Raw genomic sequence first — 26,495 nt, forward strand, 5'->3', positions numbered from 1 at the left:
TACCTTCCAGTGCTTAGCCTAATCTAAGTGTATGTGCAGAGACATTGGCCCGTATACTCTGCTGTGAAAGTGACAATGGTAGATACACTGCTTGGAATCATACGAAATGTCTTGCTGATACTGTTCATTTTGTTGTGAAATGTATATGATGGACACACGAAGAGCCCAGCCGAGATGCTAATGAGATTCTCGCTGCTTCATTTTAAGGTCATTACTTGTGAACAATCTGCCCTGGCGTTCTCCTTTTTGTGGCTCTGAGTTTGATCACTATCTTCTATGACCCTGTCTGAGCTATGTTCCCCTTCCTACCTTTACATTCTGCTCCTGTGATCGTCCCCATCGATACCAAGGCCGGAGTCAGATGAGCGTATGAAAAGTCATCTGAGTTGTATTTAGATAAATTGGAAGCTTTTCATCCATATTGTTATCGGTGTGTCCATCTCTTACGTTTTTTACGTTTGTGTGTTTTTCGTTTTCATACATCAATATTGTAAAATGAACATGATGAAATACCGATCCCTAGGTTATTAATCACAATGTGTCTGCAACTATCTAATACTAAACAGATGATCTGTGTGGGATCGACTTTTTTTTTGCGCACTTAGACTTGTATAGACGATTCTCATCCAATACTCAGAAGAGAATAGTGCATGCTGCAATTTTTTTCACATGGACAGTCAGTTCGTGTGAAAATACTCATCAGAACAACCCAATTATAACAACTTTGATCAGTGTGCTGCAGGATGGTTATTCAGACAGCACATGTCAGTACAATACGCTCCTCAGAACAAGCCCTAAGGGTAAGGCCAGATATGGCGCTCGCGGCCTAGGACCGCAGTGACCAGGTACCACTGTCTTTCTCAGATTGCCTATCAAACAATGTTTTGATTTTGCATGGACACTGCTACTTTACCCACAAAACCGTGCAGCCATGTCTAGCCTTAACCTTGTGCTCTTCCTTAGGCCTGTAGTTGTAATCTGCGAAAATGGCGGAAAACAGATCCGTCGGCGGAATGACAGCAACGTGTGGCACCAGACCGTTGTTTTGACGGGTCCGGCGAAGGTTGAATTTTAAAGGAGAGAGAGAGAGATTTTAGCGGCTCCCGTAACGGCATTTATGGGTTAAAGTGCATCCCGGAGTTAAGATTCCGGGCATGCGCGGTTCAAAAGAGCGGACCGTCAAAGACAAAAAACGTTGCATTGTCCGTCTCATCCACCCGGGAGCCGCTAAAATCTTGGCGGATCCGTACAAAATCGGGTGGGACGGACGACCGTCAGTCAAGATCCGCCAATAATGTAAGTCTATGGGAGAAAAAAACGGATCCGCCCCTCTTTTGGCGGATCCGTTTTTTTTTAAAAAATTGGCGGATTTTGACTGAAGGGGAAAAAACGGAAGTGTGAAACTGGCCTTAGGAGTCCAATATCCTCTCTGTCAGGGTTCACGGTTGCTCAGTCTCTAGTACTTAGTTTTTGAAGCTCCACATGTATATTTCGTACCTTGTCCTTTCCTTTCTCAGTCTGATCCTCTTGCTGACACAAGCACCATTGGCCCTTTCGTAGTCCGTATTGGCTGTATCCCCTCATAGTTTCTCATTAAATATTCCCAATTTTAAACTTGTTTTCGCTCCTCAAAAATTGTTGAGATTCTTTAGTTTAGGGCGAACACTGTCCCTCACTGAGGAGAACCAACTCCATATGGAGGCTTATTTTCATGGCAGTGCTCCATGGGAAAAATATATGGAAGGAAACTCATATCGGCCATAGCAGAAGACCCCTTTATAGACGGCGCTGTTTCAGGGGTTTTTCTATATACAAGTGATGAGGATCCAAAAATGGAAATGGTGCTGTCCACAGATGGACCACTACTTAGCATTATAATATGTATGTATATTAGACTTTTTCTCCTCAAGTGGCATTGCTTCAAAAAAGGCTCCATACGGAGCTGGATCTCTTCAATGAGGGCCAGTAGCGACGTCCTGAGCAACGTCTAGGCATCTCGTACTGGTTTTTGCCCCCAAAATTTGAGGCAAAGACCCCAAAACAGTGTTTACAGATGGATCTGTGGTTTAGTTGACATGAAATGCTTTGCACAGATTCTTTAGCTTCTAACTGATCATAGCGCTTATCGTTAATGATATCAGTAAATAATGAAAATATTCACCATTTACAACAAGAGCGACCACGGTTATTGAGGGGATGGGTGATCTGCAATTCCAAGACGTTATCAAATGTGAGGTCATTTACAAAGGTTTAGGGGTGATCTAATTGCAATGTACAAATATGAGGGGGACTGTACAGAGATCTGTGTCTAGAAGAAAGAAGGTTTCTTCACCATCACAGATGGTGATTCTCTACTGTAAGAGCAGTGTGACTATGGAACTGTCAGCCACGTGATGATGTAATGGTTGATTCACTACAATAGTACAAGGAGGGCCTGGATATCTCTCTTCCTATCTTGAGAAATATAATATTAGTCTATGGCCATTAGATTTTGTGATGGGCGTTGATCCAGGGAAATGGTCTGATTGCCATATGTGGAGTCAGGACGGAATTATTCCCCTAATATATGGTAATTAAGGTCTGCCTAATGGGGTTTTACCTTCCTCTGGAAAAACTTGTTAAGTCTAGAAAGTTCAACATATAGCTTATGTCTACTAGTTTCAGTCTAAAAAAAAAAAATAAACCTAGAACTCGTATGCAACTATAATGGAACTTCAAAAATGCTGGAGTGATTTCACAGAAATGTCCATTGGATCTTGTAACTTTTTAAGCACAGGCCGAGTCCTCGCTCACACATCCATTTTTCACGTGTGTTCTGTCCGTGATTTTCAAGGATAGTAAATGTGCCCATTAAAATTCATGGTGCTGTTCACATGTCCATGTTTTTTGCTGACCATTTTTGATCAAGGTGTCTTCCATGAACTGTGTTTTTAACATTGTGATGGATGACAAAAGTTTTGGAATTTTATTTGATTTATTAATTTATTTTGACAAATTATGTCACTGATGGCAAAAAATAGAAACCCTGACCAAACACACGTGAAATATCTGGAAATCAGCAGATATCTGAATGCGGCCTTAGGAGTTGTTTCAGACCAGATTAATTGCGTTGCCGTCTCATCATCATCGGCGTCTCACTCTACCGTACAGACTTCTGTTGTATCAGACAGAAAATATTTTCTTGAGCTTTATTTTGATGTCGCTTTCTTTGACTCTTCTCGAATCATCTGCGGCCTCCGTCTCCGCTGAATTTTAAATGACATGGAAAGCCCAGAAAGAAGCCGCGACTGTGCGGAGATCTGTCATGTGCATTACATTTAGCTTCTACTGGGAAATGCAGAACATTTTTCTGCTGTTCAATTTGCATTTTGTAAGGGCTTGTCCCTTCAGGATCTGTAACACTGCAGTACATGTAATTTGATGGGCTGTTCTCCTCGGTTGCTTTATGGCTACTAAAAGCTTTCTCAAGAACCATCGAGTTAGAAATGGACGAGTAGATCGCTTTCCAATGCTTCCAGGTTCATTTTCAATGGGCGTCTTTTATGGCTGCTATACTATAAGAATCAAACATTTGTTGCTGTCTGTCTTCTCTATCGGCTGTTTTTTTTCTCCCTTTTTCTCCTTTTCTTCAAGGCCTTTCCGCCCTTCCTCCCTCCTCACAAACACAAAGTGGAGCAGATGTTTTCTGCTCTTTGTCAGTGTTTTTGCAATGTACGAGCATGCTTTGAGTCACTGTTCTCAGTTGTAACGGCCTCTGTGAGATTACCAGTAATGGATTTCTAAATCTGGAGTTATTTATATGCAGTTTTGTTTTTACTCTGATACATTTCTTGTTGCTGCTCATCGACTGCAGATTTTTTTGCTGTGCTAAGTGAGATTATTTTTGTGTCTTGTAGTCATTTGATATATTGTTTGTGTCTCACCAACTGTCAAAGAACAACAAGTACCAGCGTATGTCACCACCTATACCCCTGGCCTTAGCTGTGCGGTCACACTAACCTTCCATATTGTGATGATACATGTGTAGCAGAACTGAATATATAGTAGTGCCGTTAGTGCAGGGATTGTCTGCTGTTCTCATGTGAATAGGTGACCATTGGTTTATTGGTGGTGGTCTGACCACTGGGACCCACACCGATTGGCAGAGAAACTTTTATGCCCTTTAGGCTGTAGTGATGCAGCTGCATAAATCGGACAGAGATCGGACCGGAATGCTCAGACTGGCCCTGGCTCTCCCTACCAGAGTGTGACATCTACGTAGATTACATTTAATAAAGTTGTCACGCTTGGGTCGGAGAGACAGGACCAGTCCATGCATTGTGGTCCAATTTATATAGCCGTCTGACAGCGCCCTTAGAATAGAGCATCGGTGCACATGCTCGACCACAGATCCCCATGAGACCATGTCCTGCGCTGCTCTCTGCCTTTTCCCGCCAGCCCCATAGAGAGTAAATGTAGCTGTGTGACTATGCTACATTTTGTAATGGGGAGAAAAATTCCAATTCTGCTAAAAAAACCAGCCTCCGTTACAATCCGTATACCATCTGAAATTGGTGTCTCCCAGCAAGCACTCCATTGTAAAAGGGATAAAAAATGCCCCATTATGCCAATCATCCACTGATCAGCCAATTATGGGTGATGACTTGGTTTTACGTTAATGTTTTCATAACCCTTTAAATCATTACAATGGCTCAGTAACCAGATTCATAAAACATTCTACATCCATTTTTTTAGAGATCTCTTATCCCTTATGATACGGACGTACTTCCCTTACTTCCATGTCAGTACCAGTAGTTACTCCTAGCTCTTGCATTATATTAATGAATCTGTAAGAGCAGTCACTGGATTCATTTCTTGTATCTGAGTTGTCGCTCCCGTTCTTGGAGCCTGCATCTTTACCTGCACTATATGCAGATCACTGACTTGTAAGGTGTTTGGGATTTTCTTCACCTTATTCTAAATGTTCATTCTATGCACAAAAAGAAGTGTCTGGAGCTCTGCATCCCGCGAGTCATGAAGAGAAACCTTTCACTTCGCTGTGATACTGATGTCCTATGCTGAGGATAGCTTTTCAATATCAGGTCAGTAGGGGTCCCGCTCCCCCACCAATCAGCTATCTGCGGCGACTGGATTTAAATAGTGTGCAGAGCCCAGACAGCACTGTTTAGTGGCTGCTCTGATTCACTTGAATGATATTTTTCTTCACAATCTTTAATCCCTTCCTGACATTGGACATACTAGTACGTAGCGCTTGGGAGTATGGGGCCGGCTTATGGTCTGACGCGGTTCCATACATGATGGGTGACAGCGGTGAATACTCCTGGCACTTGCTTTTAATGTGCTGCTTAAACATTTAAATGTCAGTATCTGCTCCTGACAGCGACATATGTGATGCATTCCTGGGTGGGAGTCTGTTCAGTTGCCGATAGGTTGCCATGATAGCCGTGGGCCTTTTTTGACAATTTCACCCCACTACTTAGAATTTTTTTTCTCATTTTTCAGTGCATCATATTTTAAAGTGAATTCCGTCATTCAAAATTACGTGTCCTGTTAAAACCCAAATTCTTATGCAGCTATGTTAATGGAAAAAAAAAATAAAAAATGATGGCTCATGGAAAATGAGGAGGAAAAAACAAACAAACAACCAAAAAATAAAGTTTACCCAGTCAGGAAGGGGTTAAAATGTGTTTTATGTATTGTCACAGAATCTCCAAATGCTGTATTTTTGGAGACCTCTTGGATCTGGTATTTAGATACAGGTCCATACTTTAGAAACTAGCACTTGCGTACCCCATAGTGTCCATGGACAGCACCCTGTGGAGCTTAGGAGGACACGCAGCTTCTAGTACTGCAACTTTAGCCTACATTATCCTACGCCATAAATGCCGCCCATTGTCCTCGTGTAAAGGGCACAGAAGGGAAAACCAGTGCTTCAAGGCTGGCAAATCACATCCATAACGAATGCTGACATCTGTAATATCACATTTTATTTACAGAGACCTGTTATATTCACTCTTCATTTTTTATTTTAGGCTTCTCATATGGGAAAATCATGTACTTAAAATTGTCCTTTAATGCAGTGACTGACATAAGACTAGGAACAGTGAGAAAGTGCCACGAGATACTTGTGTGCTGCCTGCTCCTTCTGCTCTATGAGCAGGTATCTCTGCTGTGCAGTCCTCGAATCACTGTGTCGGGGTGAGGGCTTATTTGTACTTGCATTTTGCTGTGGCTGAGGTAGTCCTTTCTACCTCAGTCAGATCCAGAGAATTGTCCTTAATTAAAAAACCTGCAAATTATCTGGAGGCAGAAACGAGCACCATAAAATACCAGATATCATTGTGTACAAAATAAAGTCCATTGCAAAATCCAGGGACCTGATCGGATCATTAGGGATCTCCAGGCTTCTTTTTCATTGTTAATAAGTCTTAAAGGGAAGCTGTTGGTCAATTCCTGAGGGACAGGTCTCTGGTGTGTACATCTGGAGAGCCTGTGTGCATCTGGAGAGACCGGTCAATCAACTAGGATGGTGGGGAAAGAAACCTGCCGGGTCTGGCTCCAGTCCAATTAGATGCCAGGATCTGATTCATAAGTTCCCTTTAACCTGTCAAGAGATTAGCGACTCAAGATTTGCCTGGCAGCTGCATATCCCCCTCCCCTGTTCCCGCCAATGAAGTGAACTGAAAGGGGAATTTTTGTGGTGCCGTTGGGCTGATGGCTATCATTGGTCCTCCTATAACTCTGGCTTCTGACCAGCTTTAGCCATACTAAGTTTGTTTCTCAGTAAGGCTGTATTCACACGTAGAGTTTTTTGCGTTTTCTCTGCGTTTTTAAACGCAAGATTTTTCCGTGAAAACGCAAAAAAAAAAAAAAAGCATCCCATGCAATCCTATGGGATTCCGCAATGCTGTGCTAATGATGTGAATTTTTCCGCAGCGGAATCACATCGCGGAAAAATATTCAGCATGCTCATTAATTTTGCAGAATCGCGGCGATTCCACTCACATAGGAATGCATTGTTCTGCTTACTTTCCGCATGTGGCTATGCCCACCATGCGAAAAGTAAGCAGAACATTTGTGGGTGGTACCCACGGTCCGGAGGAGAGAAGACTGTCCTCCAGGCTGTGAGTACCATAGCCCTGTAAAAAATAGAATTAAAATAAAAAAAATCGTGTTTTTCTTACCTTCCGGCGTCCCGCACAGTATCCTCGATCATCGTGCTGCTCCCGGCAGGTCCCGTTCCCAGTGATGCATTGCGACAATGACCTTTGATGACGTCGCGGTCTCGCGAGACCGCGACATCAAACATTAGATCTTTTTACTACTGAAGCCGCATAGGCAGCCTCAATAGTAAAAAGTTGGTCACACTTGTCAAACACTGTGCTTGACGAATGTGACCAACCTGTCAATCAGTTCTCCAAGCGATGCTCCAGATCACTTGGAAAACGCTAGCATTCTGCAGGCTAATTACGCTTGCAAATCCGCTAGCTTTTCCGCGGGAAATTAAAATGCGATTTGCTCGCATATTTCCCGCGGAATGGAATTCAGGAATTCCCGCGGAAATTTCCGCAGCAATTCCGTAATGTGTGCACATTGTTCTGTCCCCACATGAGAATGGAGGTGTAGCTGATTGGGGCTGGGAATGATTCCTACCTTCCGTTTCCTCAATGCAGAGCAGACAGGACCATTGTTGCTGTTTTTGCTCTTCATGCGTCTGGAGAGATGATACACACCAGATATTGTGAAGTCCAGACTTGTTTATTGGAAATCTGGACATACAGCGTATGATTGGTAATGCAGTACTTCTCCAGAAATGCAGGTGTAACAATCCAGGTGGTACAGCAAGATGATGCAGCAAATTGTGTGAGCAACGAAGTGGTCAAAAAACTGATGCCTTTCACAGCCCGTACAGGCAAGTCTCTCCCAAGAGAAAATGAAACTAATAATGGCAGCTGACAGGAAGAGAAGCAGTGACCTTAACCAGGAAGTGGAAGGCATGTACTAGAAATAATTAGCTGCAGTCTGCTATACAGAAAAAGGACAGCAGGTGGCAGCAGACCAAATGCAAGACTACACAGCATGGAAAATAACACAATCTATATAAACATGTAATCAAAACTTTAGATGGGACAGCACACACATAGCCTAACTGTATAAAGGAAACCTAATTTATTATTCGACCTCTTGTTATAATCAGAAGACATGTAACTGTTACTAACTGGTCATACTTGTCATTTCTAGGTGCAAGTACTGGAATTATGATGAGAACCTGCTCACGTCCAGTGTGATCATCGTTTTCCATAATGAAGGCTGGTCAACACTTATGAGGACCGTTCACAGCGTTATCAAGAGGACCCCTAGAAAATACCTGGCTGAGATTGTCATGATAGATGATTACAGTAACAAAGGTGAGTTCTGCTGGAAAATTCTGGTGTCAGTGTGGGTCAGGAACGCTGATCCTAGACGTGAGATCTACCACCACCCGTCTGCACCCCATCACCATCTGTCATCACAGCGTACGTCTACTTATGACGTTCCTAACCTCGAACAGATAGCTTGATGGCTTTTATTTCATACCTTCTTCTTAATGGCCGTACACAATAGTGTCAATTCATGTTATGTTTACATTGTACTTCGGTGGTATACGTCAAGGGGTATCGGTGCCCGTATTACCCAGTTGGGGACCACTGAATTATATTATGTGTTGGAGCCTCTCTATGTTCCCGTATTCTGCTGCTCCTTCACCTTGTGAACGGTGCTGTACAATACCGCAGTGGCCACAGGACACACCCTGTATGATGCCACCATTTTGTCAGTCCTTTGTATCTCCAGTCAATAGCAATCACAGCATCTACTGTAGGGGATAAAGTAGAGAGAAGCTTTCTCTGTCACCATATAGAAGCCCCACAACACCATTATGGAGTGCCAGTCAGCGGCTATTGGAGATGGAGATCTAACAAAGGCATCCAAGTCTGCCATGTCAGACAGTGGTCCAGTAAAGGCCCCCAGGACTGCCATGATCAGGCTGGTTTACACTGACAGGAAATAATGCTTTCATATACAGTATTGTCTTTTGTTTTTAAGAAAAATTAATGCATAAGTTATAACTCTTAAAATGCAGTGTCATCTTTCTTTGTTGGCTGTTTTTGTGCAAATTGGTAAAACAAAAAATTCTATACATGTTACATTAAATATAATAAATAAGTGACATGTTCATTTTACACAGATCAAGTCATACACAAGAAACAATGGCAGCACACACAGCTTTTTTTTTTTTTTTTAAATTATAATATATATATATATATATATATATATATATATATATATATATATATATATATAGCTAGTACAGCAGACTGCACTATTTTCTACAGTAAAAAAGAGGTATGCTGACATGTGGTGCCCAACAGAGGTTAAAGGGGATACTGCTTTAGGCGGTTGGGTCAATGTGAGGCCTATGGATTTGTTTCACATATACACTGGGAGCTTTCCTGCCACATGCAACAGACAGAGGGAGCGCAGTGTGAATAGTAACCTTAACTAATCTGATACAGCTGACATTGAATGAGTACGAGGAACACAACTGTTCTCCAACATCAGACAAAAATCTGAACACACAGCTTAAAGGCCCCCATACACATTTGATGTCACCCAAAACCGGTACTATGGATATGTTCAGTCAATAGTCTAATATATATGGGGACCCCCAACAGATGATTAGGGAAATAAGGATCCACCATGTCTGATTTCAGACTACTAATCCCTTTTGAAGGGGTTGTCCACTACAAGGACAACCCCAGTCTTAAACTAAATGTTCAGCCCCGATAAAATCATAAAGCCTATACTCCCCTCCCCTGCCAGCTCCATTCCAGCAGTGTCAGCACTCGTTGTCCTTGGGCTGTGATGCGGTGGAATGACATGTGATGCCCGGCACCAAATCAGCGCTGGCGTCGCTGTCTCAGCCTTCCGGCAAACTGAACAAGAAGAGGAAGTCCAGGATGAGCTGTATCCCGGATGACTAATCCTTGTTAAGTTTGTATGAAGGCGGAGACAGTGATGCTAGCGCTGATTGCGTGCCGAGCATCACAGCCCAGGGAAGAGCAAGTGCCGACACCACTCGAACGGAGCCGGCACTGGAGACAAGTATAAGCTTTATTCTTTTATCGGGGTTGAACATTTAGTTTAAGAAGGTGTTGTCTAGTATTCGACAACCTCTTTAAGCTTACACTATAAATGTCAGGTAGCAACTTTTTCATAGAGAACACGAGAATGCTCGGCTAGCTGCGCAAGATGGCTGCCAGCTGAATGATCAGTTGAAACATTGTATGGGTTTTGGCTCTGCCGCGGTCCCTATGTGTTTGTATGAGCCTGCTATTTTAAATCTCGCGCTAACACACTTTCATCTTCCAGTAGTCCAGCAAAATGGCTCCAGGGGTAATTAACATTCGAAAGTCTTTGTAAAAATGTTGTCGGGGTTGGCACATGCGCAGATTGAGATCTTGGCTTGTCATTGAGCCGAGATCTGAATCTGCGCTTCCACCGCCCCACCCTCCTCCTCTGCACCATTTTACTGAAGACCACTTGGAGACAAATGTGTGCAAACGCGGCCAGCAGCAAGGGTGGTGCTAGCGCGAACTTTAAAATAGGAGGCTTGTACAAACGCAGAGGGGCTGTGGCAGAGCCGAAAACCCTACCCACAGTACCCAAAGCCACTCCACGACGCACGAAGAGGATATTGCACCAAAACTTCTAACGTGAATTAGACAAGAACCAGGATGTGGATTTCTTCCCTACAGGTAGCTATTAAATCAGTATAAAAGTGACCATACCTTTACCATGCTAAATCGTGATGACAGGTTCCCATTAATGTATATGGCCAGCTTTAGATTGTGAACAACTTCAACAGCGTCTGTTAAAAAGAAAAAAAAAAAAAAAAAAAACATTAATATCTGTGTATGGAAATGAGCAAACTTTTGTTTTAGAAAAACTTCCCCAAAATAGAATGATGTCATTGGAAACAGAATATAGATAAGATGTGTGTTTGTACCAGTTGTCAATGTCTCTGAAGCTTTTTTCTACTTGTCATGCTCTAATGTCTCCGTTGGGGTTGCTGGCTTCTTACTGCGGCAGGCAGGGGTCTCACAGACTGTTTGGGGGTGCTCTCGGCAGCTGATCCTGAGGTGGCACAGTTACTTGTTACCAGCTTGTGACCCGACAGCTGTGTGCGACTGAGGCTGGTGGACAGGTTTTTTATTTGCTCCTTTGCAGTCCAGCAAAATAGAAACTATTCAACCATTCTTTATCATGGTCAAACCACAGTTGACATATCACTTGTGAAATGAATACAGTTGTCGATGGCTATTAAAGCATCCTGTGAGGATTATGTAAATTCTCCTAGCTGCCAGGAATAAGCCATCAGATGCATTATGTGTTCAGTGTTCAGCCCAAATGGCATCACAGATGAAACGCACTCAAGCATTTACTGAGCCATCCATGCGCCCGCATCTATGCTTGTGACTTCTGTCTGCAGAAACAGATATGATGCTTCGGATCTAGGCTGCTGTGGTATTGTTATGATTCTGTTTTTGTTTTCCTTCTAGAACATTTAAAGGGAAGGCTGGAAGATTATATCAAGCAATGGAACGGGTTGGTGAAGGTGTTTAGAAATGAGCGTAGAGAAGGGCTTATACAAGCAAGAAGCATTGGCGCCCAGAAATCGAAACTAGGACAGGTAAGTGGGGAAATGGTACCCATTGTCACAATTACATTTGGGGTCTTTCTGCACACACAAAGCGATCAACAAACAAACAGGAATTCACAATGGCACCAATAAAACAATGCGAAACACAAGCAACCAAACAGCTCTATCGAGATAGAAATAAATGTTACAGATTTCTGAATTGTGTGATATCCAAGCAATTACTGTATATTTTTGGATTATAAGATGCAATTTTTTCCCCAAAAATTTTGGGGGAAATTGGGGGTGTGTTTTATAATGCGGATATACCTTGCCGGCTGTGGTGGAGCAGAGTCCCAGGATCGCTAATGGAGGAGGCAAGAGTGGAGCGCTGCTGCAGGCCACAGGCTGGGATGAGGGGGGGGGGGTTCCGATGTGCGACTCTGTGGATGTTCAGTGGTGTGGGAGCCGACATTTTGTTAAAGCCCAGAGCCGAGATCTCCTCTCTCGAGATCTTGGTGCCGAGATCGCTGTCTGCGCATGCCCCGGCAGCTATTTTCCCGGAGTCCACCGCACAGTAAACCATGTAAGTGTGGGGGGGTTCTGGGCTTTCACAAAATGTTGGCAGAACATCCGCAGCGTCTCATATCGGAACACCCCCTCATACCAGCCTCCGGCCTGCAGCAACGCTCCACTCTTGCCTCCTCCAGCAGAGACCCCGGGAACCCAGGAGTCACCGGCCCCGGTAAGCAATAAAATGCATGGATTATAAGAAGCACCACCATTTTATGTAAAAAAAAAAAAGTGCTATTTTTCTCCTCAAAATTTGGGGTGCGTCTTATAATCCGCAAAATACGGCATACAATTTTACAAATTTCTGAATTTTTTTTCCTACCACTTCAGTGAATCAAACTCTAACATGTGGCATCACTAATCTCTATAATTTGTAGCATCATTTTGTCATGTTACTTTTACTTTTACCATACAGTGGACACTACTAAAACAATACTAAAGAAAATGGCAGAATTGCATTATTTTTTATTTTTTTTCACTATTCCTCCGCACTTGGATTTTTCTTCCCTGTGTTCAGGTGCATCTTATGGGTAAAATTAATGTGCGATTCAAAACTACAACTCTTCTCACACACAAAAAAAGCAAACTAGTATTTATGAATCCCTCGGTCAGTAATGTTCCCTGAGCATTGAAGATGCCTATAGCAAAGATTTTCTTTTTTGGCAATATTTAATAAAAAAAAATATTGATCGTGCAATTTCATATTAGCCACAGGTTTGTGGGTTTTTTTTTTTTTTTTTTTTTTTTTTTTTGGATGATACCTTTGATCCTTTCATGTAGTTTTCAGGCAGGATTAGAATGCTTGGCAACACACTGCTGATAATACAGGGTCCACCAATCCCAATAAGTGACGTCACATCCTGCTCCCCCTTCTTTCACAATGACCTTTGCACATGCTCATTAGACAATTCAATGCAAAAGATAGAGTTGGGGATCTGACCATTGTGGCTATGTACATGTGGTGTTTCCTAAATAAATAAGAAAAAAAAAACAATGGAAATTGGAGTCGAAAAATTTCAGTGTGAAAATTACAAGATTTCTATTTTTATCATTTTAATACAAATTGCAAAATGCCAACATAGTGGAAAAAAATTATAAGAAAAACTTGATTTAACCCCATTTCGACGTCAGGAATAATAGTACGCCGACGTCGGACTCCCTCCCTTTGATGTGGGCTCCAGCGCTGAGCCCACATCTTTCCCTGGACATATCAGCTGTTTTGATCAGCTGACATGTGCCCGGGATAGCCGTGGGTGCAATTGCAATCCACCCGTGGCTATTAACTCATTACATTCCGCTGTCGAGCGGCATTTAACTCGTGTTTCCGACCATCGGGCCGGAAATCTGCTCACCGGTCACCCCCGTCACGTGATCGTGGGTCACTGGTTCATTGACATGATAACCAGAGGTCCCCTGGAGACTTCTATGGTTGTCAGTGCCGGCTTGCTGTGAGCGGCACCTGGTGGTCGGCGCTCATAGCAAGGGAGTAATTCTACTACATAGAGGTGATCTGATCATTGCCTCTATGTAGCAGAGCTGATCGGGTAGTGGAAGCTTCTAGTCTCCCATAAAGACTATTGAAGCATGTCAAAAGTAAAAAAAAAAAAAAAAGTTCAAATCACCCCTCTTTCCCCATTCAAAATAAAGCAATAAAAAAACAAACATACACATATTTGGTATCACCGTGTTCAGAATCGCCCGATCTGTCATTAAAAAAAGGATTAACCTGATCGCTAAACAGCGTAGCGAGAAAAAAAGTCAGAATTAAGTTTTTTTTTTTTTGATCGCTGCGACATTGTATTAAAATGCAATAACGGGTGATCAAAAAATCATATCTGCACCAAAATGGTATCATTAAAAACGTCAGCTCGGCACACAAAAAATAAGCCCGCACCCAACCCGAGATTATGAAAAATGAAGAAGCTACGGGTATTGAAATATGGTCCATTTTTTTTTTTTTAAAAAAAACAAAGCTTGGAATTTTTTTTTCCACCAATTAGATAAAAAAAGAGCCTAGACATGTTTGGTGTCTATGAACTCGTAATGATCTGGAGAATCATAATGGCAGGTCAGTTTTAGCATTTAGTGAAAGTAGTAAAAAAGCCAAACAAAAAACAAGTGTGGGATTGCACTTTTTTTTGCAATTTCACCGAACTTGGAATTTTTTCCCGTTTTCTAGTGCACAACAATGTAAAATCAATGGTGTCATTCAAAAGTACAACTCGCTCCACAAAAAACAAGCTCCCACACGGCCATATTGATAGAAAAGTAAACAAGTTATGGCTTTGGGAAGAAGGGGAGCAAAACTACGAAAACGAAAAAAAAAAAACGAAAATGCCTCCATCATGAAGGGGTTAAACAAGCGGGTATTTTCTGATGATAGCGGCACTTTAAATAAAAATTTCCCCATCACCCCCTTACTGGGGAAAATCAAAAACCTCCTTAGTTCCTATGGACCTTCCCTTTATTTCCTGGATGGGTAGAGTCAACGTAATTAAATCATATGTTTTACCTAAAATTTTCTGTGTGATGAATATGGTCCCAGTATCCCTACCGAAATCTTTCTTCAAATCGCTAAATCAAATTATAGCCAGATTTGTCTGGGAATCCAAAAAAGCTTGGCTCCCTTTTAGGACTTTGATCTTACTGAGACGGGCGGGGGGGGTTGGGTTTACCAGATTTGATGTCTTATTATCAAGCCATACACTTGACCAGATGGATAAAACTAATCCATCTGATAGATCAGGATTCCCAACCTCACATCGATTTACAATTATTGGGTACAGATGCGAAAAAACTAATATGGGCAAATTACCCCACCTCAAAAATTAATTTTGATGACATTCTTCTAACGTCCATTTTGACCAGGCGTTTGTTGGTCCCAAACCTCCCGCCAGATTGGCATTTTATCAATAAAATGCCAATAGGGATAATCCCATATACTTACAACCCAGACTTTACGGATCCCTATGACTTATGGGAATCTCTACCAAATAAACCAATCTCCCACCTTTTGAATAAGAAGATTCTCTGTAAAAACTTCTGGCCTCAAGAAGTCAAAAAGCACCCAAATAATTTCCTTCAACAGATCCATGTCTCCCACTATATGAAACAAATCAGAAAAGTAACCACTCCCTCACCTAATTGGCACTGGTTAGACTTACTGACGAAAATAAAACCACCTATTTCAAGACTGACCTCTAAAATATATGATAATCTCCTTCAATCTAAAAACAACTACATCCCATTATTTCTCTATTCCTGGGAACGAGAACTTAACATTACTCTGTCACCAAAAGAGAAGCAATCGATTTGTTCTAACTCCCATGCCTTCTCGAGATGCATCCTGTTACAGGAATCGGCATACAAAATTTTATCAAGGTGGTATTACAGCCCAGAGAGGCTTTTTCATTTAGGCCTATCTGATTCTCCGATGTGTTGGAGATGCGAAAAATCGAGAGGTACTATTACTCACATTTTTTGGACCTGCCAAAAAGTCTTTAAATTCTGGCGGGATATCCATGATGTCTTGAAGGCCTTGGGAGTGTTGCATTTGGATCTTGTTGCCTCTGAGGTGCTTTTATCTCTCCCCTCCACCAATTTCAAACCTAAAAAACATGATCATCTATCCTTGTTGCTGGGTGCCGCAAAACTCTTTAAAAGCTTTAAGATGGAAGCAAAAATCTCCACCAACACACAGGGACTGGTTAGTGAAAGTCGGAGAGATCTTTCGACTAGAGGAACTCTCGAGCTGGGAAACCTGTTCCCACGACCGATTTCTGAAGATTTGGGATCCCTGGATTAAATGGAATGGCAGAAACTAGATTCCAGGTTCTGATTTTTTTCTGCAATGTCTTGGGGGTTCACGGTGGTCGGGCTCCTTCGAGCCCCATTGAGCTAAAAAACATAGAAGCTTTTCAGTCTTGAATTTTTTCTATTCTCTAGGTAGAAAACCAATTTCGTTCATATTACGCATAATTCGACATGTCGCCAGTCTGTTCCAGTTAGTTGCACCTAAACGTTACTTTGTTATTCCGTTTCTTTAAAAATATTATTTTCATTTATGTAAACTCGACACTGCAAATTTTATGTCTTATCTATCCCACAGGTACTTAAGGACTTTTACTATATATGATTTATGTGTCAGTAATAGTGTTGAGCATTCCGATACCGCAAGTATCGGGTATCGGCCGATACTTGCTGTATCGGAATTCCGATACCTACTTCCGATATTTTTTCAATATCGGAATTCGGCATCGGAATCGGAAGTTCAGTTGATTGACAGCCTGACGTCATCATGATGCGCGGTGTGTGCGCATCATGATGCGCCGTCATTTCGGGCCTTCCGGGGGTCTCTGCCGGCCTGCCGGGGGGGCTGTGCCGGCCTGCCGGGGGGCTGTGTGGACTGCCCGGGGTCTGTACCGGCCTGCCGGTGGTCTGTGCACCCTGTGGGGGTCTGTACCGGCCTGCCGGGGGGCTGTGCCGGCCTGCCGGTGGTCTGTGCACCCTGTGGGGGTCTGTACCGGCCTGCCGGGGGGCTGTGCCGGCCTGCCGGTGGTCTGTGCACCCTTTGGGGGTCTGTACCGGCCTGCCGGGGGGCTGTGCCGGCCTGCCGGGGGGCTGTGCTGATGTCCGGGGGTCTGTGCAAGCATCGTCCGATGGGACTACAAGTCCCATCTGGCGATGCCTGCTACCATGACAGTGATTGACACATTAGCCAATGATGGGACAGTAGTAGTCCCATCATCCGGCTAATGTGTTAAATGTTAAAAAAAAAAAAAAATACTACATACATACTACATGCATGCTACATACATACTACATGCTACATACATACTACATATATGCTACATACATGCTACATACATGCTACATACATGCTACATACATGCTACATGCATGCTACATACATACTACATACATACTACATGCATGCTACATGCATGCTACATGCATGCTACATGCATGCTACATACATACTACATGCATGCTACATACATACTACATGCTACATACATACCACATACATACTACATACATACTACATACTACATATATACTACATGCATGCTACATACATACTACATGCTACATACATACCACATACATGCTACATACATACTACATATATACTACATGCATACTACATGCATACTACATGCATACTACATGCATACTACATGCATACTACATGCATACTACATACATACTACATGCATGCTACATACATACTACATGCATGCTACATACATACCACATACATACTACATACATACTACATATATACTACATGCATGCTACATACGTACTACATGCTACATACATACTACATGCTACATACATACCACATACATGCTACATATATACTACATACATACTACATACATACTACATACATACTACATACATACTACATGCATACTACATGCATACTACATGCATACTACATGCATACTACATACATACTACATACATACTACATACATACTACATACATACTACATGCTACATACATACTACATATACTACATGCATGCTACATACATACTACATGCTACATACATACCACATGCATACTACATGCATGCTACATACATACTACATATATACTACATGCATGCTACATACATACTGCATGCTACATGCATGCTACATACATACTACATACATACTACATGCTACATACATACCACATATATACTACATACATACAATACATTCATACAATACATACATAGACATACAGTACATATAACATAGAGTAACATACTTACCAATACTTGTCACATTGTTCCCCGAAGCCATTGTCTTTTCCGGAATAAATATTAACATAACAAACCACAAAAATACTCACCCACGATCCGAAGCAGTCCACGAGTGTGTCCCACGACGATCTTGGGTAGAGAACTGCAGCATCAGCTGATGCTGCCGTTCTCTACGGGCTGCAGGAATCCAATGACGGAAGGTAGGTATCCTTCCGCACTGTATTCCTCCGCCACTTAAAAAAAAAAAAAAAAGTCCCTAGTCTCACTTTATGCCATTGCTGTGTGGTTCCCACACAGCAATGGCATAAAGTGAGACTAGGGACTTTTTTTTTTTTTAAGTGGCGGAGGAATACAGTGCGGAAGGATACCTACCTTCCGTCATTGGATTCCTGCAGCCCGTAGAGAACGGCAGCATCAGCTGATGCTGCAGTTCTCTACCCAAGATCGTCGTGGGACACACTCGTGGACTGCTTCGGATCGTGGGTGAGTATTTTTGTGGTTTATTATGTTAATATTTATTCCGGAAAAGACAATGGCTTCGGGGAACAATGTGACAAGTATTGGTAAGTATGTTACTCTATGTTATATGTACTGTATGTCTATGTATGTATTGTATGAATGTATTGTATGTATGTAGTATATATGTGGTATGTATGTAGTATATATGTGGTATGTATGTAGCATGTAGTATGTATGTAGTATGTATGTAGCATGCAGTATGTATGTAGCATGCATGTAGTATATATGTAGCATGTATGTAGTATGTATGTGGTATGTATGTAGCATGTAGTATGTATGTAGCATGCATGTAGTATATATGTAGTATGTATGTAGCATGTAGTATGTATGTAGTATATATGTAGTATGTATGTAGCATGTAGTATGTATGTAGCATGCATGTAGTATATATGTAGTATATATGTAGCATGTATGTAGTATGTATGTGGTATGTATGTAGCATGTAGTATGTATGTAGCATGCATGTAGTATATACGTAGTATGTATGTAGCATGTAGTATGTATGTAGCATGCATGTAGTATATATGTAGTATGTATGTAGCATGTAGTATGTATGTAGCATGCATGTAGTATATATGTAGTATGTATGTAGCATGTAGTATGTATGTAGCATGCATGTAGTATATAGCATGCATGTAGTATATATGTAGTATGTAGCATGTAGTATGTATGTAGCATGCATGTAGTATATATGTAGTATGTAGCATGTAGTATGTATGTAGCATGCATGTAGCATGTACTATGTATGTAGCATGCATGTAGTATATATGTGTTATGTATGTAGCATGTAGCATGCATGTAGTATGTATGTAGTATGTATGTAGTATGTATGTAGTATATATGTGGTATGTATGTAGCATGTAGTATGTATGTAGCATGTAGTATGTATGTAGCATGTAGTATGTATGTAGCATGTAGTATGTATGTAGCATGTAGTATGTATGTAGCATGTAGTATGTATGTAGCATGCAGTATGTATGTAGCATGCATGTAGTATATATGTAGTATGTATGTAGTATATATGTAGTATGAATGTAGCATGTATGTAGCATGTATGTAGTATGTAGTATGAATGTAGCATGTATGTAGTATGCATGTTGTATGTATGTAGCATGTAATTTTTTTTTTTTTTTTTTACATTCAACACATTAGCCGGATGATAGGACTATTACTGTCCCATCATTGGCTAATGTGTCAATCACTGTCATGGTAGCAGGCATCGCCCGATGGGACTTGTAGTCCCATCGGACGATGCCTGCACAGACCCCCGAAGCCTGCACAGACCACCGGCAGGCCGGCACAGCCCCCCGGCAGGCCGGCACAGCCCCCCGGAGCCTGCACAGCCCCCCGGCAGGCCGGCACAGCCCCCCGGCAGGCCGGCACAGCCCACCGGAGCCTGCACAGACCACCGGCAGGCCGGCACAGCCCCCCGGCAGGCCGGCACAGACCACCGGAGCCTGCACAGACCCCCTGGCAGGCCGGCACAGCCCCCCGAAAGGCCCGTACAGACCCCAGAGAGGCTGTACAAGGGCAGGAAAGGGTTTTTCTTATTCCGATACCGGAAGTCCCATAGACTTGAATGGGACTTCCGGTATCGGAATCGGCGATACCGATACTTTTTTTAAAGATCGGCCGATACCATCCGATACGATACTTTGAAGTATCGGACGGTATCGCTCAACTCTAGTCAGTAATCATAATTTGTAGTGTTTCTCTAAAAATCCATAAATAAAGAATTACAAAAAAAAAAAAATTTCTCCATTCACCACAGCGAAAAGAATCTTTATACTGATGAGACAATTAAACATTTTTAGCTTTCCATTATGTTATCATTGGGGCGTATTTATTAAGCCAATTTTAGTGTCATTTGCGCAAAAAAAAACACCTACAATTATTTGCTTTACACACTTAACAACTTGGCTGACAAGGGGGCGTGGTCATATGGATGTGGTTTGTCATAGAGCAGCGTGGTCTATCGGGCGACACATTGCACAAAAATGTGCCAAAATTGTGTCTCACGTTTCAGGCACAAAGTGAAGTAATAGGTGGTGTAAACTTAGACTACACAGTATTAAAATGAGAGTTAGATTAATAAAGCCGTGAGAGCCACTTTGATAAATTGGCCCATGTTAAGACTGCGTAATCTAATTTAGCACTGTCTAAGAATTAGACAGTTTTGATCATTTGTCTAGTGTGATTTCTATGCATCCATTTTCTGGTATATCCTCCCAGTATGTAAAGACCTAATGTGCGGCTTAACCAACCACATCACTCTCTACAGCAAAATATCGGTATTTACCACTGCAGTATTTCTTCTTCAGAGCCGACATTATTAACACAAACATGTCCAAACATTACTTGTTTGTCACTTATTTATCATCAGTGCTTTACATTAATTTTCTCATCTGTAATATAATATTGATCTCTTGTAGGTTTTAATTTATCTCGATGCGCACTGTGAAGTGGGAATTAATTGGTATGCTCCTCTAATAGCCCCCATAGCCAAAGACAGGTAATGTATACTCTGTTTGTAACATAAAATATTTCTAATCCTGGGGTGCACATCACCTTCAAATGTTACAGATTCTGGGCTACAACGAAACATTAATTTACACAATATTTAAAGGGGTTGCATTACAGTGCTAACACATTAATGTGCAGCACACGCTGCTGCTGCAATCAGCCATTGTACGGTGTGTCTGACATGTGGACAACCATGCCAGGTGCTGTCCAGTTCTTCATGTTCTTGACCCGCTGTTGGATGTCTGCTCCTGTAATGGTGACTGGTTCTTGCTCTAGGTGGTTGCTGTGTTTCTTTCTCAGATCTTGCAGCCACATTGCACTTTTGTTGTGCGTTTTTTCCTTCTCCCATTTGTCCCTCCAGTGTTGTTCAATCTCTGCTATTGGTGGAGTTGCTGCCTTTGTGCTGTTACTGTAATTGGGAATACACCTTGGATGGTTCTTTGGAGAACAAGGCATTTATCTTCTTGGCCTCAGCTTCTCTAGTGTTTCTCCCTAGTCTTGCAGCGAGTGCTGTGAGCCTTTGTTTAGCAGTCTCTAGGGCTTTAGTTGGGGTCACGGCTTTGTATTTGGTCTTATTCTTGATCTTTGTAGTTGGCTGACTTCCCTTTGTGTCACCTTGATCTTTGTCTCCTTTTCCAAGGAGGGCACATACTTCTGTTTTCGCTGGTTGTATAGCCAAGCAATTCCATGATGGCTGAGGCAGTAGCATAGATCAGGTTATTAGGTTGAGTTATGGTGGTGGTAGGTATTGATGCAAGTGCTCTATTGGCATCTTCTACCATACTGTCTGGTGATGTTTTGTCGATCTCCTTGGGTTTGGTGGTATTTGGTTTATCTAAGATCTTCTGTTTCAGATCAGCTGCTGTGCTCCCTAGTTGCAGGATTGGATCACGATTTCCAGGTGGCTGCACGTGTTGTTCTTCGAGGTCTTCATGTGGGGTGTATCTGCAGTGCAGTTGTTCCATCTCAAGTTGTGATAATAGCTTTCTCGTTATGACATTGAAACGTTGGGTGTCTAATTGTTTTTCAGTTAGAGGACATTCAGAATTTCCCCATATGTTTCATATATCCTCTCTCATTCTCTGATTTGGTCTGCAGTTATAGTAGCAGTTCATCAGATCCAGGTTATCTTGCCTTGTCCATGTATGGTTTGTTCCAGTAGCCCATTTATCATCAGATTGCCCTGGTTCCTCGACATCTGACGGGGGACCTTGTTAATCCAGGCGACGTCCGAGCCGGTATGATTCTCTTTGTTCGTGACACGCTCGTGTTTTTTTTTTTTTTTTTTAATTGAGGTAGGCACTATAGTGTTAGTAGTCATGCCCAAGGACCACTACTGGTATATTATTTCAACAGTGCAGAGCCAGGATATGAACCCAAGTCTCCCACATTGGTGGTTGTGCACTTTACCCACTATGCTATAACAGACACCTAAGTGGGTATTATAGTTTTAGCGGCCTTGGTATATAATTTAATTTTTTCTTTCCGTAGGGAAACCCCAGTCTCCCATTCACTTAACCATTACACTATACCAGCACTATAATCCCCTCTTCAAGCCCCTCTCTGTTGTGACCACTCTGATGATCTTCGCCAAACATTTGCCCTCTTACTGCTGCACCCAGACTTTGACCTCATTGATGGTGCCGGTATATAAGGCACTCGGCCGCTGAGACTAGTGAATGGCTGCTTGTGAAGGATTTATGGCGTGCGATTGCTGTGGAAGTAGACAGGAACATCAGAGCAGAGGTGTGATTTGGCGATTGAAGAGGTAAAGTCTTATGAGGAAAGGTTGCAGGATTTGGGAATGTTTAGTTTGCAAAAGAGAAGACTGAGAGGAGACTTAATAGCTGTCTACAAATATCTAAAGGGCTGTCACATTGTAGAAGGATCAACTTTATTCTCATTTGCACAAGGAAAGACTAGAAGCAATGGGATGAAACTGAATGGGAAGAGACACCGATTAGATATTAGAAAAAACTTTTTGACACTTAGAGTGATCAATGAGTGGAACAGGCTGCCACGAGAAGTGGTGAGTTCTCCTTCAATGGAAGTCTTCAAACAGAGGCTGGACAGACATCTGACTGGGATGATTTAGCGAATCCTGCTTTGAGAAGGGGGTTGGACCAGATGGCCCAGGAGGTCCCTTCCAACTCTACGATTCTATGATTCTAAGTAGGCATTAGGTAGCATTTACACCGACCCTGGATTCTTGGGTCAAAAGAATGTGCCATATATTTTCACTGGATTCACAGTGCCAATACCAAACCGTACACACAAACACAAAATTCCTGGCCTGGTCCACATTCTAACTAAACCAAATAGAACCTGGCTACTCGTACACTGCTGAGTTAGCCCCAATTCTGGCAAATGCAACAGCTATTTTGCATGGCAACCAGTGATACCCGCAGTTTGGTGCACACGGCCTGTGCAGTCTCTTCTCAGAGAGAGATTCTGGCTTGACTCTTACTCCAGCTCCAATCCACTCTGTCCAGCTTCCCCCAGCTGACGGACTATTGAAAATTGCAACCATAGTTTACCGAACAACGTCATACATTTTGCCCTGCCCTTGGTGGGTGATACGGTAACAAGTGGTGTTGGGGACTTCTCCACCACTGGTTGTGTGTTGGTTTTCATGGCTCATTCCTGGCCTGTGATACATGCTGTTCAGCTGAGTTGGTAACACTGATGATATTCTGCTCAGATAAGTAATAGGCATTCATCATGTGCTGAGTTCTGATTGCCGACATAAAGAACGCTTTCTTAATGTGCATATTATACAGTGACAGAGAATAGATTTAAATCAAATCAAAAGAGAAATGAAAATAGTCCCGGAATAGGATTCGCGGCACTCCTGTTAAAGCTCGGAAATTTCATTTTGAGTTTTTGGAAGCAACATTTGATTACCGATAGTGTGGGATGTAGATTTCTTGGGAATGTTCTATTTTCATGGATGTGCTCTGATTACTTTTCTCATTTATTGTTGAACATTCATTCTTTGCTGAGATTTGTATAGCGGTTAATTTTCCTGCACGGTTGTGCCATTTGATTGACTGAAAGGCCGCAGAAATCGCTGTTTATTTTCTGCACCGATATTGTGCTGAAAGGACTGTACTGCATTGAGCGCTTGTGTCATACAATGTACCGGTCATCTACACAAGAAAAGAGACCCCTAAGTGTGGCACAACTTGGGGGCCCTATGGTTGTTATTTATGTGGTATATGAAGGTGCTACTAAATGCAATTCACAGCCCACAAAAAAGTCATATGCTGACAATCTAGCAGGTATGTGGGCAGGCGGACTGTCCCAGTTGTGCATTGTCTCTAGGAAGCGCAGGCGGACTGTCCTGGATGTGCATTGTCTCTAGGAAGCACAGGTGGACTGTCCCGGAAGTGCATTGTCTCTAGGAAGCGCAGGCGGACTGTCCCGGATGTGCATTGTCTACGAAGCGCAGGCGGACTGTCCCGGATGTGCATTATCTCTAGGAAGCGCAGGCGGACTGTCCCGGATGTGCATTGTCTCTAGGAAGCGCAGGTGGACTGTCCCGGTTGTGCATTGTCTAGGAAGCACAGGCAGACTCTCCCAGATGTTCATTGTCTCTAGGAAGCACAGGCGGACTGTCCCAGATGTGCATTGTCTCTAGGAAGCGCAGGCGGACTGTCCCGGATGTGCATTGTCTCTAGGAAGCGCAGGTGGACTGTCCCGGTTGTGCATTGTCTAGGAAGCACAGGCAGACTCTCCCAGATGTTCATTGTCTCTAGGAAGCACAGGCGGACTGTCCCAGATGTGCATTGTCTCTAGGAAGCGCAGGCGGACTGTCCCAGATGTGCATTGTCTCTAGGAAGCGCAGGCGGACTGTCCCAGATGTGCATTGTCTCTAGGAAGCGCAGGCGGACTGTCCCGGTTGTGCATTGTCTAGGAAGCGCAGGCGGACTGTCCCGGATGTGCATTGTCTCTAGGAAGCGCAGGTGGACTGTCCCGGATGTGCATTGTCTCTAGGAAGCGCATCGGACTGTCCCGGATGTGCATATTCCCTAGGAAGCTAGATTTTCCATAGAATAATTTATTTTCTTTTCAGTGGAGTACACTGCAGCCATGTGCCTTGGGTGGAAGCTTCTCTGCCGTCATCACACATCAAACTTCAAGCTTCCCAATCTTTCTCCTGTGACATCATTGGTCGGGAGAGAGTCTGGAAGCCTCCATAGCATGTTACATGATCAGACACCAATAACAGTGTGTTCAACTGTAATCTAATGTGTATGGGTGTCTTCAAGCTTGATAGGTGGCACTCAGAACTAATCTCGTTATGTCCAATCTTTGATGCCCATGTGTTTTTATTTGTACACATATTCCCAACACAGTCTGACATTTTGTTTTAAGTAGACTTTTATGTAAAAACTATTAGGTAAAAAATAATACAGTCTTGTTAGTCACTCATGATGGTATCCTAGGGTTAGACAAAAAGAATCATAAATTCCTAGTCCAGTGGCCACACCAGTAGTCTCTGCTGCCTTAACCAGAGCCCTGCAAACCTTGTACTTCCCTGCAAACATCCCTGACGCCTCTTCTGGTTGGTAGGCCCGGTGTGACCTCATGCAATGTAATGATGCCCGTGGCCACTGATCCTTGACCCTGCTAACCTCCTCCTGCCTACCGACTTCCATGGAGATTCTTCTGAATAGTAGACCTTGGGACATCATTACATAGCATCCCATAAATTGAGTCTACTAAGCAGAAAAGGCACCGAAGGATGCCAGTAAGTTGTAGGAGGTTCACAGCCCTCTGGCCCATTGACCACAGACTACCAGTGTGGCCAGGGTCCTGCGAATCTTTGCTCAATTGCATCTAAGTCAAGGGGGTATAGTGGTAAATGTATCAAACATTACCACATTACAAATCGCAGCTGGATACACTCATATTTTTTTATGCAATAAAATGTTAATTGATTGCAACAATGTTATTTTTCCAGGTCTATTTTGATCATAACTGTGACTTTCATGATATTTTTTCCAAATGTCAAGCCATTCAATAATATCCCTGCGTTTTAACATGCACAATGTATGCACAAAACTTAGTTTTTGAGATTTGTGTTTCTTTATAGCCTTTGCTATTGTCTAATGAATTTGCTTTCCTTGTTTTATGTCTAATTTTGCGTGTCTTTTCTTGTTGTGAATTGGTTTTCCCTCCTGGAATCCTGGCAGAACTGCTTGTACTGTTCCATTAATAGATTACATTGATGGCAGTGTTTATACCATTGAGCCACAGCAAGGTGGGGATAGCGATGGTTTTGCTCGAGGGGCCTGGGATTGGAGCATGTTATGGAAACGAATTCCATTGAGCGACAGAGAAAAGGCCAAACGCAAGCATAGAACTGAACCGTATTGGTAAAGAATGTGATTTTATCTATTATGTTTATGTTTGTCTAAAAAAAGTTTTCTGTT

General features: G+C 42.5%; 1 protein-coding gene across 4 annotated transcripts in view; it reads left to right on the plus strand.

The window, feature by feature from the left end:
* The window catches only part of GALNT7 (polypeptide N-acetylgalactosaminyltransferase 7), a 262,812-nt gene that overhangs the window by 180,418 nt on the left and 55,899 nt on the right, over positions 1–26,495 (plus strand). For 3 of the 4 annotated variants that reach the window (XM_073577415.1, XM_073577411.1, XM_073577400.1), the window contains exons 3-5: positions 8,242–8,408; positions 11,601–11,731; positions 20,967–21,046. In XM_073577415.1, the coding sequence (XP_073433516.1) occupies positions 8,242–8,408; positions 11,601–11,731; positions 20,967–21,046 (378 nt within the window). Of the gene's footprint in view, positions 1–8,241; positions 8,409–11,600; positions 11,732–20,966; positions 21,047–26,255; positions 26,439–26,495 lie in introns of all 4 variants that reach the window. The other variant, XM_073577405.1, reaches the window with a different exon arrangement.

This window comes from Dendrobates tinctorius, unplaced genomic scaffold (assembly GCF_039654945.1).
Source record: "Dendrobates tinctorius isolate UK_male_01 unplaced genomic scaffold, ASM3965494v1 ptg000008l, whole genome shotgun sequence".
In the NCBI taxonomy this organism is placed as follows: domain Eukaryota; kingdom Metazoa; phylum Chordata; class Amphibia; order Anura; family Dendrobatidae; genus Dendrobates; species Dendrobates tinctorius.